The 17,569-nt window shown below is 48.4% G+C and overlaps 1 protein-coding gene across 5 annotated transcripts in view; it reads left to right on the top strand.

The window, feature by feature from the left end:
• The window catches only part of DGKK (diacylglycerol kinase kappa), a 149,625-nt gene that overhangs the window by 89,382 nt on the left and 42,674 nt on the right, over positions 1-17,569 (top strand). For all 5 annotated transcript variants that reach the window (XM_019481919.2, XM_019481917.2, XM_059732650.1 and 2 more), the window contains exons 5-8: positions 1,345-1,477; positions 2,163-2,269; positions 4,485-4,610; positions 5,564-5,666. In XM_019481919.2, coding sequence (XP_019337464.1) covers positions 1,345-1,477; positions 2,163-2,269; positions 4,485-4,610; positions 5,564-5,666 — 469 coding nt within the window. The remainder of the gene's footprint in view (positions 1-1,344; positions 1,478-2,162; positions 2,270-4,484; positions 4,611-5,563; positions 5,667-17,569) is intronic.

Below are 17,569 nucleotides of genomic sequence, written 5' to 3'. Positions count from 1 at the left end.
ATCCTATTAATGGCAATGACTCATAGACAGTTGTAGTGCATGTAGGGGTCTCCTTCATGACCAGACCCTGAAGAAAGTGACACTTGAAATGTAATGAAATAAAACCTTAGACAGGTTTGAGATTGGGAGGAGGCTGGGGAGCAGAGGGGAGCTTGGGAAAAGGGTCAGAAACATGGGGGAGTAGATGGGAGAGGAGACAAGGTACCAGATGTTGAAGATATGTGTCTCTGTTATGAATGAGGACTAAAAGAGACTAGAGACCTAGGGGGGATACATGACTCCCTGCAGTCACTCTGCCAAACCCAAAGCTCAGCTGGCCTTCAGACACTAGAGCAGTGGTTTCCAACATTTTTATGGTGAAGATCACTTTTTGACACCCCAGGATCTACCACGCCTCCCCTGCCCTCCCGCCTCCCGGACAAGCTGCCTGGGATCTGACCCCACTCACTTAGCCCAGCCTGGGTGGCAGGGGGCATGGCTCAGCCCAGCCACACGTGTTCTGCTGCTCCCAGTCGTGGAGCTTCTGACAGATTGACTGTCGGAGGCTCCATGATCAACCAGTCAATCGAGATCAACTGGTTGGTGACCACTGCATTAGAGGATGGTTGTTTATAAGGAGGAATTCCTGGTACAATCTTCAGGTTGGGCCCATTGCTACATTTTCTTCTGGAGAAGAGTCATTGGCTGGAGTGCATATTCAACATCCTAATTCAACATGCCATTGGGAGCTGCCATCCTGGCATTCTGATAGGGTCACGGACACCATCCCACCCCAATGCATGAGAAGACAAATGTCAAAACCCTTGCATGGTCCCCTTGTCTTTTGGAATTGTTAATGCACCAGTAGTGAAGTAATTCAGATGGTGGCTGACTCTGCTGAGATTGTTGAGGAGGGTGTCTGTGATGGGAATGGTTTTGCCATTTAGATTCTTGTCCCCCAAATCTAGGCTGGGAATCTCCATGACTCACTTGTGTCTTTGGGAAAAGAAATCAGGGTTGTACCTGCTCAGCTGGTCTTTGAGCAAGTGACTTAGAAGAGGAAAGATCCCTGTGTCATTCTTAGGCCCTGAAGCTAACCAGGCAGGGTGTTCACCAGCTGGGCATATCTGGCCTTCCATTGCCCTCTCTGTTCCCATGATACTACAGTGCTCCCCATTTCTGTGGTGACTGTAGCTGTAAGGTGGCAAGCTAGTACAGAGCAAAGGCTCATTGTCTCAGCCACCCTGGGCCCTCCATTGGCTGTCAAGAGTGGGGAGTCACCATTTTCCCCTGGGTTTGGTCTCCTGGCTGTGCTGCTTTTCTGTCTCACCTCTGGATGCATTTCCATTCTGCTTGATCTTGCAGGCCACGCAATTCAACATGGAGCACTTCTCTGGCATGCACAACTGGTACGCTTGCTCCCATGCCCGGCCCACCTTCTGCAACGTGTGCCGGGAAGCCCTGTCTGGGGTCACCTCCCATGGCCTCTCCTGTGAAGGTATGCACTCAGCTGCTTCCTGTTTAACAGGCAAAGCTAGGAGTGGGGGGTGGGAAGGTGGGTCTGACTTGGAAGTAAACAGGGTAGGGAATTCTTGCCAAAACCTAACTGACTAGCTCAGGTGTGGCCAGCTCCTGGCTACTTGCCTGGCAGGCAGGAACCCAAGGATAGCTGAAGCTAAACCAAGGTGCTAAACAAGTCAGAAGGGTGGAATTTGAGAGAGAAGTAGGGGCATGAATGGCGAGAAAATAAGAATTGCTGGACTGGTTTGGCTAGGGGTCCTGACACTACTACAGTGATTCTCAACCAGGGGTGCTTTGAGAACCTTTGAAGGGTGCTGCAAGGTGTGAGGGATGCCTCAAGTCCAAAAAGACTTAGAACCGCTGCTCTAGTATCTTGCCTCTGAGGGGGTCTAGGACCAGCTGTGTCAGAAGTTGATGCAAGGCACTCTGTAGGATGGGGGATGTTGTTGGAATGGGTGCTGATGTCCATGCTAGGAATCTGGTACCTGTGCTATTAGGTGATCATGATGGGCAGCCTCCTGTGGTCTTGTAGTCAATGTCCAGTGTCCTCAAAGGAAACAGGATCAAACTCAAAGGACCTAATAGATTCTTGAGCAGTGCAAACTGTGTGCCTAAAGGAACCCATTACTCTTGCCTGAAATTTCCATTTCTCTTCCTTCTAGTTTGTAAGTTCAAGGCCCACAAGCGCTGTGCTGTGAGAGCCACCAACAACTGCAAGTGGACAACACTGGCCTCCATAGGAAATGAAATTATTGAGGATGAAGATGGGGTAAGCACCTTCTCCTCCCCTTCGCTACCCTGTGCCAGGAAGGGGGCTGCCCTCACAGCCCTCCACAAAGCTGGTACAATTGCATGTGAGCAAGAATCTTCATGGCTAGGTACCGTGTCAGCAAACTCTCTTCAAAACTGAGGGCCAAATGCTTTCAGCCACAGCCTCCGTGTGCATGCTGAGGCCTGTTTGAGTGGGTAAAACTGCAGGATATTGGAGGGAACTGAACTGAGGAAGTTAGGCTAAAGTGACCAAATCCTTTCAGTTACCTGGGTACAAATCGGGAGTAACAACTGTACTGTAGTCAGGTTTAGTGAGAGAAGAACCTGGTTCAGGATTGGGAATGATTCCGTAATGAGAGGAGCCACCTCTTTGGGAGGTCCATGGGTTGGGAACAGGGTGGATTGAGATGAAGAGAATATACTGTAGGGAATCACCCCAACAGAGGAAGGATGAAATGCCCTGTTCCGTAAGCCATCTTTATTTCCATATTGATCAAATCCTATTGGCCATCTCCAAGCACCATCCCCTCTAAGTGTTTGAGCAGAGTGAGGAAAACTTAAATACAGTTCAGAGATGCTCACTTATCAGCAGTAACTCTCTCAGCCTCAAGGGAACAAACCCCTGCCCTAAGCTGCTTGGTAAGGGTGGTACCCACCCTTCCTTCCGGGCCTGTACTTCAACCTTGACTGAGCCAAACCCCTGTATAGACAGGGAGGATACATGTGGGATGATGCTTCCATGCCAGTGAGGAGCACAGAGTGAACCTTGGCACCCGTGATAGTGGAGAGGAATAATAGAGCCATGGCTGGTCAAGCCTCAAGGACTTGTATTCCCTTAGTCAGCAGCAAAGCTCTGTTTCCTACTCAGAGTATTTGCTTGGCACTTCTCCAACATTCTGGCATTGGTCCCTCATAAAACAGGACAAAGCAGATCCAGTAGACAAGCAGATTAAAAGCATTGCGTCAGCCTGCTGTGCCAAGAGCCCTCAGAGAGCAGCCTGTGCTTAGTGAATCCAGGCTGGGCATGTTGAACATGGCCTCATCCAGCATGCAAGCTCATGGGCAGTGTCATGCTGGCAGGGAGGTGGGGGGACCTATACAGCGCTGGCACTTGTGCTGTTGTGAAACCCTTCCAGATTGGAGTTCTCTGTTCAAGGACTTGCTTGCTTTGCCCTGGCTGCCAGTGACACCCTGTTCCCAAAGTGCTGGGCTCCGAGGAGGAAGGCAACTCAGATACTGCTGAATTATCTCTCCCTAGAGACCTCAGGCAGGGCAGTATGGTTTATACAGGGTGGGAGTAGCACACATCTAAAGTTTCTTGCCTTCCCTTCCTTGATGAAAAGATGGTGATCATCAGCTGCTCATCCTTGATGCTCCTTGAACTAGATGGAGGGATCTCTTCTGCAGAGACTACTGGGTATCTTGGTTTCAACTCAGTGGCCTGTGCAGGTGGGGATAGAATTATGAGGGATTAGACTGGGCAAGCCTAGCTGGGAAAGATAGTCATTGCAGGTGCAGCTGACTTTCTTTGGTTACTTTCAACCAGTGGAATTACCTGCAAAGTAGTTACAGGTGCAAGACTGGTTCAGTGAAAGCAATGCTGAAAACTCAAATCCTTTACAAAGGAAAGTTTCCTCTCTCCCCACCCCAACATCTGCAGATGCAGTATGTCACAGTGGGGCCTATGATACTGAGGGGGCATGTCTATGCAAGAACCCTGCAGCTCTTGTTGAACCCTTCACTGAAAACCTCAGAGCACTCTGCAAAGGGTTCTCTGGCTTAGGCCTACTCTGCAGGATCCAAGGGTCATCTTTCTGCCTCTTGTTGTTTTCCTCAGTGGAGACACTGAGGTATAGAGGTAAAGTGATGTGCCCAAAGTAGCCTGGCAGGCAGGGCTGGATTAACCCTTTAGTGGGCCCTAGGCAAACAAACTTGTGGGCCCCTACTTAATACTGTATACTTATTACTTTTTCCTGCTCGATAATTATAATATGTAAAATAAGCACAGCTGGGCCCCTTCTTCACTTAGGACCCTAGTCACGTACCTAGTTTGCCTATGCATTAATCCAGCCCTGCTGGCAGACTGGTGACAGAACTAGGAATCAAGCTCCTGAGTTTCTGGCTGGTGATTTAGTGTCCAGAGGGTGCTCTCTTGGAACTGTGAGCCAGGCAGTTTCTTTGCCCCTGTTGACCCATTGTCCCTCTCTCTGCAGGTGGCCATGCCCCATCAGTGGCTGGAGGGGAACCTGCCCGTGAGTGCTCGGTGCGCTGTGTGTGACAGGACCTGTGGGAGTGTCCGGAGGCTGCAGGACTGGCGGTGCCTCTGGTGCAAGGCCATTGTAAGGACTTCTCTCTCCAACCCCTATTACATCCGCTCCTGGCTCTTTTCCTGTTGCTGTTATCAGAGTGCCCAGGCCTCCTTTGTTAAGTCCGTATACAGCCACCACATGTTGGAAGCCCTTCTCAAATGCAGTTTTGTGGCTGTATAAATGCAGTGTGCTTCGCATCCCATCCAGTACCATTGCAGCCCATTATAAAGACATACCCTTGGCTACTGATGGCCACTTTCTGTTATAGAAAAAGGGTCACTCTGCTCAGGACTGTGGTGCTGGATCCTTAGGCAGCCTAGGCACTCCAGAATGTCGGTGGTGGTGATCCAGAACAGCTGTGAATCTTAGAGAGACACAAGTCATAGACTCAGATTTCAGCCCTTCACATCCAACACACCCACACAAGGTGGAGGTTGGGAAGTAGAGGTTGGTTTAGGCCCACTGCCTCCTAGGGTTGTGTTTATCTTGATCACTCTCTAAGAACATTAATGAATCAGCCCTTTGCTTGTGTATTGTGGCTAACAGAAGAGAGGGCAGTGACTGAAGGTTGGACAAGGCAGTAGCAGAGCTGTCACTAGAACCCAGGTTCCTTGTTCCAGCTGCTTGATGCTTGTTTGCAGAGATGATCCCAGCAGGGTGCGGGGCCCAGGGCAAAGCAGCCTGCATGAGGCCACGCTCCCCATCCCATGGCACACTTATGCTGAGGATTGAAAGCCCCAGCACACTGGGTGCGGTGGGATGGGTGGCAGCCGAAACTTCTGGCTGGAACAAGCAAAGAGCCATCTAACCCCCCAGGCGGGTGGATGCACTAAACTGTAGCCGTGGCCTCTCCGCCCGGCTCTGCAGGGCCCCCCAAAGCATGGGGCCCAGGGTGTTTGCACCAATTTGCCCCCACCCAGGGATGGCCCTGCCTGTTTGATTGGGCTGCTCACATTAGCCCCACACTACTCTGTCCCCTCCAGGTTCACAGCGCCTGCAGAGAGCTCTTTGGGAAGAAATGCCCCCTGGGACAGTATAAGGTCTCCATAATCCCACCCACTGCCTTGAATAGCATTGATTCTGATGGTGAGTACCAGAGCCGGAGAGATCTGGCAGTCACTCAGGCTGCAAGAGGGTCAGGGGTGATGGGCGTTAGAAGGGAGCATGGGGCAAAGTACCTTCATTGGTCTGGGATCAAATGGCTGGAAGGTGAGGTGGTGAGGTCAGCTATCCACCAAGGCTCTGAATAACCCTGAATCCTGCCAGTTCCAGCTCTGCTGATCTGTCTGTGCCATGGAGGCCAGAGATGTGCTTAGATGGAGAGACCCAGAAATCAGGTCTGCTGGGTCAGCCCATCTTTCAAGAGGGATTCTTAACAGGGTCTTAACTCTGTTGATCCAGGGTTAAGACCAGGCTGCAGTACATTCCTGTGTGGCTCAGGTGTTGCTAACATAAATATATGCCCTGCGTTGCGTTGCGCTGCCCTGCTGGTTTGGTGGAGACATAGGGAAGCAGCTGCAGGGCATGGGGGCAGGAGGCTGCACAGCAGCAGCTCAGTCCAAGAGCACTGGAGCTCTAGTGAAATGTACCTAACCCCTTCATTACCTCACCTGGCACAAGCAGTGCTGACTTCCCAGGCCAGTGAAACCATAGTCATTGGCTGATCAGGGGGAATTCCTTTGTATGGGAAAGGACTGGGAATGGGAAATGCCTGAAGTGTGGTGCTGGACAGTTGTCACTGGGAGATCCTGCTTATCTCACGTGCTGGGAAAGAACAGCAGAAGCAGGTCTCGTATGTTTGCCTGTGTCCCCTGCTGCATTAGCACAGCCAAGCAGGACTTCTGCTCCAGGATAGTGCATCACCTGTTGTCCCTTTCTACCAGATTCTTTGAATCAACCCTTCCTCCCCTGCCTCTGTCCTACTAGACAGTTCGTTGGCCAAACCACAGGGTGGGGGAGCCCTGGGGTTCTCTCATAGTCACCAAGGCAAAACAGGTTGGAAAATCCCAAGCTGGTTGACCAGGCTTGTGGCTCCTCCATAGGTTCTTTTTTTGTAGGATCCAGGTATCTGGTCCCCCTCTTCTTGATAATCTAGGCATTGGGTAGAAACAGATTCTAAGCATGTTGCCAGGAGATAGAGGGAAGCATCTTTCACCTGCCTTGGAAGTCTGGTTCTCCAAGTGAGAGTGCATTTCCCTACTTCTCTTTGGATGCTGTGCCATGTCATTGTTTGATTTCATGCTACCACCAGGGAAAGCAGAATTCGTCTGCCTCTCATCCCACTCCGTTGCAGATCTGTGAGCAGTGTGTGGCGCGAACAGATAGAAACCAATTCTGTCTGAACAAGCAGCATTGTTTTTGGGATCCCATCCTGTCATCATTTCCATAGCTTGAGAGGTAATGACAATTCATCTTCACACCAGAGGGCACATGCCTAGAACCTCTCTGTTTGGGAAAGGCATTTTCCCCGGCATGTCTCCAGCAGGACATGGCCGGGCACATGCGTTACTTAATAGTAATACTTGTGGCTCTGTCACCACTCAGAGCAAGAATACCCTGTGCAGATGTAATAACAGGTGCACAGAATTAACCAATGCTTTGAAATCCTTTGATGGCAGGTCTGAGCACCCAGCTAGTCCTTATAAATAATCAATTGCAGGAACAGAGAGAACTGTTCTGGGACTGACTCCATGTAACATGACATGGTTACAAAGCAGCAGAGAAGTATACTTCACTTAAGCAAAGTTTCTCTTGCTTGACAATAGTATGCATGATGAATCACGCTCTAGCACCCCCATATGACTAGCCTTTCTAATGAAGCCTAAAATGGCACCTGTCCCTGGAATGATACCACTGCACTAAATATTGCCTAACAATTGTTTGCCAGTTGTTACTCCATGTCTTTCTCCCATGCTGGCCCTGATTCCCTATAGCTGCTCTTGTTAGTGGCTCTTATTCTGTGTGTGTACCTTGTACCTCACCTTGTACTTCAGCTCATTTTTATTCCTCTCACTTGCCTCTTGCAGCCATGAATCATGGCTGTATCCTGTGAAATATTCACAATATTCCTGCTTGTCCTTTTGTGCTAATCAGACTGACAGATTAACCTTTATCCAGATCTAGGGGAAATCTGTTAAACAGTCTTGGAGCTTGTAATAAAGCCTGAGGACTACCAATGCGTACAGCTTCTGGTCAGGACTGGCACAATCCCCGCTTCATTCTATTTTGCATCATCTCAGCTTTATCTTAAACAGCTTAGCTTCGGTGGGAATTCATCTAGTGGCATACTGTTAAGTGTCTTTTTCTAAATCCTGGGCGCATAATCTCTGCATCACCCTTGTCTATTGCTATATATTATCTATCTTGTCCTAGATTGCAGTTAGATTAGTTTAATGAGATGGATTGGGACTTTATTGTGGATTATTCTGCACTGGTCCAGTCCTGTAGGGAGCATACCAGGAAAGCCAAGGCTGCAGCTGAACTCCAACTAGCTTTGAGCATCAAGGACAATAAAAAGTCCTTTTTCAGATATGTGGGGAGCCGGAGGAAAAGCAGGGGCAACATTGGACGCCTGCTGAACCAGATGGGACAACTGACGCCCAGGAAAAAGCCAACCTATTAAATAGGTACTTTGCGTCGGTCTTTCATCAGTCCCATGGGATGCCCATGCCCGCTATGGGACGGGGAAGTCCGGGTGAGGGTGATCCCCTGCCCTCCATTAATGCTGACTTCGTGAAGGAACATCTTGAGAAGCTGGATACCTTCAAGTCAGCCGGCCCTGACAATCTTCACCCCAGGGTACTCAAGGAGCTGGCGAGCATCACAGCCCAGCCTCTAGCATGGATCTTTGAAAACTCTTGGTGCTCTGGTGTAGTGCCCGAAGACTGGAAGAAGGCCAATGTGGTGCCTATCTTCAAGAAAGGGAGGAAAGTGGATCTGGCTAACTATAGGCCCATCAGCCTGATTTCTATCCCGGGGAAGATCTTAGAAAAGTTTATTAAAGAGGCCATCCTTAATGGACTGGCTGACGACAACATCTTAAGGGATAGCCAGCACGGGTTTGTTGCGGGTAGGTCTTGCTTGACCAATCTCATTTCCTTCTACGACCAGGTGACCTATCACCTGGACAAGGGAGAAGAGATTGATGTCATATATCTTGACTTCAGAAAAGCCTTCGATCTGGTTTCCCATGATCGCCTCTTGGAGAAACTGGCCAATTGTCGCCTTGGGTCCTCCACGATCCACTGGCTGGAAAATTGGCTCCTGGGTCAGACCCAGAGGGTAGTAATTGATGGAAGTCACTCATCGTGGTGTCCTGTGACCAGCGGGGTCCCCCAAGGCTCTGTCCTTGGACCCATACTGTTCAACATCTTCATTAATGATGTGGACACTGCAGTCAGAAGCGGACTGGCCAAGTTCGCCGATGACACCAAACTTTGGGGCAAAGCATCCACAGACAGGCAGGTGATCCAGGCTGACCTGGACAGGCTCAGCAAGTGGACGAACGAGAATCTGATGGTGTTCAACGCCGATAAATGCAAGGTTCTCCACCTTGGGAAGAAAAACCCGCAGCATCCTTATAGGCTCGGCAGTGCTATGTTGGCTAGCACTAAGGAAAAAAGAGACTTGGGGGTCATCATTGACCACAAGATGAACATGAGCCTGCAGTGCGATGCTGCGGCTAGTAAAGCGACCAAAACACTGGCTTGCATCCATAGATGCTTCTCAAGCAAATCCCGGGATGTCATTCTCCCTTTGTACTCGGCCTTGGTGAGGCTGCAGCTGGAGTACTGCGTCCAGTTTTGGGCTCCACAATTCAAAAAGGATGTGGAGAAGCTTGAGAGAGTCCAGAGAAGAGCCACGCGCATGATCAGAGGTCAGGGAAGCAGACCCTACGATGACAGGCTGAGAGCCCTGGGGCTCTTTAGCCTGGAAAAGCGCAGGCTCAGGGGTGATCTGATGGCCACCTATAAGTTTATCAGGGGTGGTGACCACCAGTATCTGGGGGAACGTTTGTTCACCAGAGCGCCCCAAGGGATGACGACTAGGTCGAATGGTCATAAACTACTACAAGACCGTTTCAGCCTGGACATAAGGAAGAATTTCTTTACTGTCCGAGCCCCCAAGGTCTGGAACAGCCTGCCACTGGAGGTGGTTCAAGCGCCTACAAGAGCAAACTGGATGCTTATCTTGCTGGGATCCTATGACCCCAGCTGACTTCCTGCCCTTTGGGCAGGGGGCTGGACTTGATGATCTTCCGAGGTCCCTTCCAGCCCTAATGTCTATGAAAATCTATGAAATTTATTTAGAAAATTCTGCAGGCTTTATATAGATCTGGATTTTACCAGTGCTCCATGACAGCTTGCCCATTCCATGGGCAACCCCAAATCAATGCTACCCGATCCCCAGGTCTGCTTTAGTGATAGCCTCACAGGAGCAGCAGGGGGAACTCTCTAATGGTGGGGAGGGCTTGTAGCCAGCTCCTTCAGCCCTTTTGAGAGGGGTCTGCCTGGCCCAAGGTGATCTAAATATGTTGTTCTCCTTCAGATGTTCCTTTGCTTGTCCTTTAATGATTTTCATTGCTTCTGTCATCTGGTGCCTCATCTGCTTCTCTTCTTACTCATGGGGACACTGTCAGGGTAACAGTCAGGCATTAAAAAAAAAAAGAAAAAAACCCCAACTCTTTGGCCATGCTACTAATAAACTGCTTGTCTCTGGTCTTTCCTACCTCCTCCTATACACTGTATTCTGTCTAGGAGGACTGATGGTAGGGCTGTACTTAGCCTGCATCATAGTGGGGGAAGGACTGGGCAAAAAGCTGCCTGTAGGTGCAGCCCTTGGCACATGGTCTGTGGGAGGAACCAAGGCTTGGAATCATCAGTTGAATCACTTTGTCCAGTGGGGTACCTCTGCAGGCATGAGGTCCCACTAACTTGGAGCTAGGGCAGAGCTGTTGCCCTGGTCAGTTTTTATCTCCTTTTTCTTGTAGGGCAGCCCATGGGTGGTGGGTCCCAAAGCTATGGGGCACACTTATCCTTTGCTGCCTTGTTTGGTCACCTTCATGCCCAGCACTTGCCCAGTTCCCCATGGGTTTTTGTGGACTCTTTCTTCGCTGCTCTTTTTCCCCAAACTAGGTCTGTCCCATACATTTTTTCCCTTGCCAGACTCTGGCTTGGATCCAGGTAGATTTAAAACGCCACACTAAGGTCTCTTCCTGCTTCCCCTTTACCCCACAGTTTTTTGGTGTGTTTTTCAGATAAGCCAGCTCTTCCGTTTGCAGCCCACACACTGACTCGGCATCCCCCAGTGTTTTGATTCTCTGATCCGATCCATTTGTTCCCTGGCTATAGCAGATGCTTAGCAATGCCTGGAGATGGCAGGAGGTACTGGGTGGGTAGACTTGGCAGGCTCAGAAATGGGTCTAGGGAACCACAGAGGCTTAACTTATTACAAGCACCATCCAGGTGATGTGCAGACACTTTTATTGCAAATATTGTACAAAGATGCATGGTAAAGCCCTCACAATAACAGTTGCCTGCATCTTTGGGTCATAAAGAGCCAAGGTAAATTCAACAGTGGCAAGGGATGTGTGCTGCACTGTTCAGAGCTGTCCTCCTTTTTCACATCCTGCCATGCCCTTCTGCCTTAAGCCCATTTTTGGAGGAAACAGTTAATCTTGGAAAGTCACCACAGCACATTGCTAGGGCTATGTCATTTCATAGGTCTCTACCGCATTGCTGTGTGGACCTGGTCTGGAATAGCAGGAGCTACAGGTCAGCATTGCGGGACATCAGAAAGCCCTATGTAGGGGAGCTGAGGGCTAAAGGAGAAGGGTCTGTAGGATGGGATTGAAGGACACTGTTTGGGCTGTGTGTACAAGGGAAACCCAGGCTTTGGTAGTAGGGTCTACATACTGAGATTGAGAAACCTCAGCAAAACCATACAGGGATCCCAAGCTGGCATAGCGGAGCAGTTGTATGTTTTGATTGAAGGAGCATTCACAGAGCTTTGTGAAGGGAGTCCAGGGTAGGACAGGGGGCTGAAGTCAAGAAGTGCATCGGGAGACTGGGGGCAAAACTTCCATGGGATGTATCTACCTCTAGCGGCCCGTTCAGAGATTTTATTGGAATTGCATCTATATAGAACTCTCCCAGCAGAAGCACATTCTTATTAGAGCTGAGTCCATACTATCTCTGAAAGCTGTTTTTCTGACTTTATAAGGAAGCTCCATCTCCGTCTTAAAGCAGTTCTGGGTAGAGAGGAAAAAAGCTGATGTCCTTTGCAAGCAGCATGTATCGGGCACAGTGTGACACTCAGCTGGCCTTGCACAAAATGCTAAACTGTTCCTCTTAGTCTAGGAGAAGCAGAACAAAACAATTCCCTGGGCAAGTACAGTGGAGCCAGTTGTGGGCTCTGCGCCAGCTATTGATCTCCTCTGCAGCAGTGCCAGCCCCGATCCATTAGAGGATTTCAGTTCCAACTTAATTTCTTTAAGAGTACTGTGCAGATTGTAATCTCTTGGTGGGCATCTGCATTGTTAATCTTATTTTTTTTTTTGTTAACTGTCAGTACTTAGCTCTGCTGTGGGCATGTGTTCCTCTCTGCTACAGGTGCACTCATCCTTTTGGGACACTAAGCCAGGGTCACAGCTGACCCCTGATCAAATTGCAGTGTTATGGGCACCTATACACATGCCTGATGCCTACTCTGAGACGTTTTAATTAATCTAGTCTGCTGGAGCGTTCTAATTAGAATGCTCATGTATGTTCAGTGTCCCTGCATTTCAAAATGGCAGTGGAGGCATTTTAACTAAAGCTCATTGAAAGAGCTTTAGTTAAAGCACCCCTGGTGCCATTTTGAAGCACGACATGCTGAATATGAGAGTTGCTGAGGGTGTTTTAATTACAGCAGCTCCCAAGATCCACTCTAAAAGGCCTTCCCCTCCCCTCCGTCACCCTGACCCCAGAGTACGTGTAAAGATGCATGCTTTGTTCTTGCATTCAATCACCAAACATAGCTTCCTAGTTACAAACCTACCAGCCTTGTAGCATCCTCTTGGCAGCACTAAGCATCTTTTCCAAATTCTATGTTTCCTCCATCTCTTTGGTAGGCAGCTCCATCACTTCTTACATCACGCACTTTAAAGTAACGCCTAAAGATAAGCAGGTGTCTCTGATGGATCTTAAGTGCTTATTTAGCAGCGAGCATGTGTTTGAATGCCTTTCCTAAATACAGCTACTTTCCAGATGCAGGACCTGAGTATTAAATAGGCATGCATTCCCAGGGCTAGACCTTTGATGAGGTAGGCGGTGTTTTGGTGGGGAAAATACAATTGGATAGCTGTTTGTTTACAGCTTATATGCCATACATCCAACAGTCACATTGGCTCTGAATGCATGCTACTGACAAGGTCATCTAGTCCAGCCCCCTGCTAAAGGCAGGATCGTCCCTGACTAAACTATCCCAGTTAAGTGTCTGTCTAACATGCCTTTGACAGACACTTGGCCAGCCTGGCTTAGTCAGGGATGATCCTGCCTGCTGTGGTACCTGAGTCCCTCAGTTCCCCTGTGAGGCTGGTCTGTGCAGCCATCTCCAGCACACAGGACTTAACACACAGCGCAACTAAGTTATTTGCTCAGGCTTACACAGGGAGTCTGTGGCAGAACAGGGAATTAAATTTGTCTTCTGCATCCAGGCTGTCCTTTGTCATGTTTTCTAGGCAACCTGCCTCTTCCTGTTGCCCCTTATTACTAGGGGGCAGCCAATTCAAGTCCTATTTTGCATCTGTGCAGCACAACAGCCTAGGGGGGACTGCCCTGGGGTAAGTACCCTGATGTAGTGAGATCTGTGTGTGTTTCTGTTCTGGGTGGGGCTAGAGCCACTGCAGAACCAGGTACGTAGGCAAGTGGGTTAATGCTCCCGTGTCCCTGTTAACATAAAATGGGGTAAATTGATGATGGCAACCATCTACTCGACAGAGTAACTCCTGCCAGCCCTGACACTCAGCTCTGAAGCCATCTGGACATCTCAAGCCTGCATCCCCTGGAGACTCCTGTCCTGTCACTAGCATTCACACAACAAGCTCAGCCACCTTCCACCTGCCACATTTGTGCCTTCACTTCCCCTTGGAGCACTTGGCTCGGAAAGCAGGGGTACTGCCATCAGGACCTCCCTATCCTTCTAACTGTGAGGCATGTGGCTTGCCCCTAACCCCTGCAGGGACTGAGCACCTTCAGCTTCCACTGAGGACACTTAGCTTCTTGCAGCAGCGCTTGGCAGTCAGGCTTTCAGCCAGTCACAGCTGAGCTATGGAATTTCTTATCTGTCTTGACAGCATTCTGTTTTTGGACATGTCTTCCCCAGCATAATTAGGCACTTAGCAGCTCTCTTTGAGCATCCCATGGAGCTCTGTCCCCAGTCCTGTGTCATCTCATCTGAAAACACTGATTCAGTTACCATCAGCATCCTTTGGCCAGAGCTTGCAACCCAGCCCCCTGTAGTGGGCTGGAGTACCCAAGTTGTCTGTGCTTGCCTTCACTGGTCCCTTTGCAGGAAGGGTAAATGTAAGTGGAAGAAAAGTAGGAGGGAGGGCTGTGGAGGAAGGTGTTGCAGAGGGTACAGAGGGCTCGGCTCAGCTGTGTTCTGCCCCAGGCCAGGTTCGATCTTCACAGGCCAAATTCAACCTCTTTGCAGGCCAGATTTGGCCTGCAGGCTGTAGGTTGCTAACCGCTGCTAGGCTCACTGATCTGCCTCTCTACATGAGACATATCTTCTTTTCTCCAAACAGAAATCTCAGCTTGTTTCTCCAGCATTGTTTCCTCACAGATGTCTAGCCCTCAGCTTTAGCTCAAGTGACTGAAATATAGCTCCTAATCTTCCCTGCTTATGAGGCATCTCAACTACCTCTCCTCCTCCAACTCGTGTGGTCAATACCACCAAGCAATGTCTCTTCCTACCTCCTGTACTGACAGGGTGTCTGGACTAACTCTGATAGATATTTGTCTGCCCTGTTTGTAACTTCCAGTGAAGGAGAATTCTGTCTTCCCTGGGCAGCCTGCATCATTGTTTCACCATCCACACAATAAGAATATTTTGTAATGTCCAACCCAAATCTTCTCTTCTGCAGACTGAGCAGATTTATTTTTCCCCCTAATGCCACAGGGAACAATAAATCACTATCCTTTTTGTAACAACTGTTTATGTATTGCAAGACCTATCAGGTTCCCCTAGGTCTCCAGACTCCAAGCAGTTCCTTCAACCTTTCCTCAGTGGGCATATTTCATAAGCCTCTCATCTTGTTGCTGTCTTCTGAACTGCCTCCAGGTTGTCTGCTTCCCTCTTAGCATGTTGCCTAAAGTTTAACATTGTATTCCAGCTGAGACCTCACCCACAGAGTAGAGCAGAATAATTACTTCCTTTGTCTTCTGATGCTCCTGCTTATACATAACAGTATTACACCTGCTAGCTTTAGTTAGCTAGTTAGTTGGTTAGTTTGCAACAGCATCATATAGACTCTCTTGAAGACTCCATTTCTGCTGCGTTGCTGCCTAGCCAGTTTTTCTCCATTTTGCATTAGTGCATTTGATTTTCCTTCCGAAGTATAGCACTGTGCACTTGTCTTTATTGAATTTCATCTTGCTGATTTTGGGACTATATCTTTAATTTGTCAAGATCACTTTGAATTCTGGGCCTGTCTTTCAGTGTTGTCCTTAAATGTTACAAGTGTATGCTCTACTCCATCATCCATGTTATTAATGAAAATGTCTAGTAGTACCTGGCCCAGGAAAGATTCCTATGGGTCCTTGCTTGATTTATTCCACCATCCCCACAACACAGTTTGACAGTGAACCATTGACAACTATTCTTTAACCGGGATTTTCAACCAGATGGGCACTTCCTAATTTTTCTTATTGCAGATGTTGTGGGACAGTCCAATGGTCTTACTAAAGTCAAGATATGTTGAATCAACTTCTTCCTTCCTGTTTCTCACCACCCCTTCCTTGGCCCTTTGGCCAGCTATCTTGTCGGAGAAGGAAATTTGGTTTGGCATGATCTGTTTGCTACAAATCCATGCTTTTAGTTAATCATCTTTTTATATGTTTACAAATTGGTCATTGAATAACTCATTCCAGAATTCTTCTGGGGAATCAAAGATAGGCTGGCTGGTTTATGCTTGCCTGGTTCCTCCTTTTTTAAAAAACTAGGAGCTATATTTGCCCTTTTCCAGTCGTCAGAGGCTTTCCCTGTCCTTCACAAATTCTCTAAGATAACTGCCAGTGGTTCAGAGATTACTTCAGCTTGTTCTTTAAGGACTCTAGGGAGGATTTCTTTAGGCCCTGGCACCTCGAATATGCCTATCTTATCTAAACATTCTTTAACCTGTTCTTTCCCTGTGCTAGCCTGTGTACCTATCTCCTTGATCAAATCAGTTCTGTGAAGTATCTGGTCACAACAAACCTTCCTTATAAATATTAATGTAAAGAAGGTGTTGAATACTCCAGGCTTCCCTGCATTCTTTGTTGTTTGCTTTCCCTCCTTGTTAATAAACACACCTCTGCTTTCCTTTGTTTTCCTCTTTCTTCAAAGATATGTATAGAACCTTTTCTTGTTGCCTGTTATGTCCCCTGCTAACTGAAACTCTGGTCTGTGCCTCAGCCTTTCTGATTTGATTCCTAGATGCCTGTGCTTTTCTTTTATTCACCCCTAGTCACGTGCCCTTGTTTCCACTTTTTTGCATGCATCCTTTTAGCTTTTCAGGTCATTATCAAGTTCCTGATAGAGCCACAATGGTCTCTTACTCTGCTTCCTGTCTCTTCTACCTATGGGGATAAGTTGCTGTTGTGCATTTAATACAGCCTCTTTCAGTACCTGCCAGCTCTCCTTCACTCCTTTATTTCTTTTGGTTATCTTTCAAGGGGACCCTGCATACCAGTTTGTTGAAATCTGTTATCCTGATTCTGCTATTCTCCTCCTCTTTCCTTAGACTGATGAACTTACCATTCCATGATGCCTTTCACCTTTAGATTCTTCTGTTAATTCTTCCACACTTAAAATTGTTGCTCCCTGAGTGGCTGTCTTCACCTTCTGAAACAAAGTCAACTCATTTGCCTGTTGCCATATTGATTTTCCAGCAGACAGCTGGGGAGTTCGTCTCTCAGTACTGCCAGCCCCTGTCCTTTGGGTACTTCCTGTGGCTCCTCTCAAGAGCTGCACCCACCTGCTCCTCCTGATCAGGTGGTTTGTAGAAGATCCCTACAATGACATTGGCCCTCTTCCTTTTCCTCTCTTATCTTCACTCAGCAAGCCTACCTTTACCTGTTCTTGAGCTCCAGGGCAAGTACACACATTCTTGATATGCAACACATCTGCTCCCTTTTCTTTCTGTGTGCCCTACTTAAGCAGATTTTCACCTTCTGTGCTAATATTTCAGCCCTGTGATGTGTCCTACAAGTCTCTGATACCAATCATGTCATAGGTCTGGTCATGTACTAAGCCTTCTAGAAGTCTCTCCTGTTTACTCCCCACAACCTGGCAGCCTTTATGTACAGGCATCTCAGTGTTCATTCACCCCATTATTCTCATGCTTGTCTCTCATTGCCAACTGTAGTTCCTGGGTTTTGGTTGTTTTTTATTTGTTGTTTTGTTGGGGTTTTTTTTGGGGGGGGGGGGTCCCTCCCCTTTTCCTAGATTACAGCCCTATGGCTAAAATCTGTGTGTGTGTGTGTGTGTGTGTGTGTGTGCGCATTGTCACTGGCCTTCCTTAAGCCTTGTTTTAAGCCCTTTCTACTGGCTTGATGAGGTGGTTTTCCAGGATGCTTTCTCTGTACTCCATCAGGTGGTCCTGGTCTCTTCCCACCAGTCATTCATGGAATACTGCCCCACAGTTCAGGAAGTCAAAGCCCTCTTTCTGATGCTGCCTGAGCAGTGTTGCTTTCACACCCAGACTATGTTGGCCTTGCTGATTCTTTCTACAGAATGTCTCTGAGATG

This window comes from Alligator mississippiensis, chromosome 8 (assembly GCF_030867095.1).
Source record: "Alligator mississippiensis isolate rAllMis1 chromosome 8, rAllMis1, whole genome shotgun sequence".
NCBI lineage: Eukaryota > Metazoa > Chordata > Crocodylia > Alligatoridae > Alligator > Alligator mississippiensis.
This window is presented reverse-complemented; position numbering and strand designations above follow the sequence as displayed.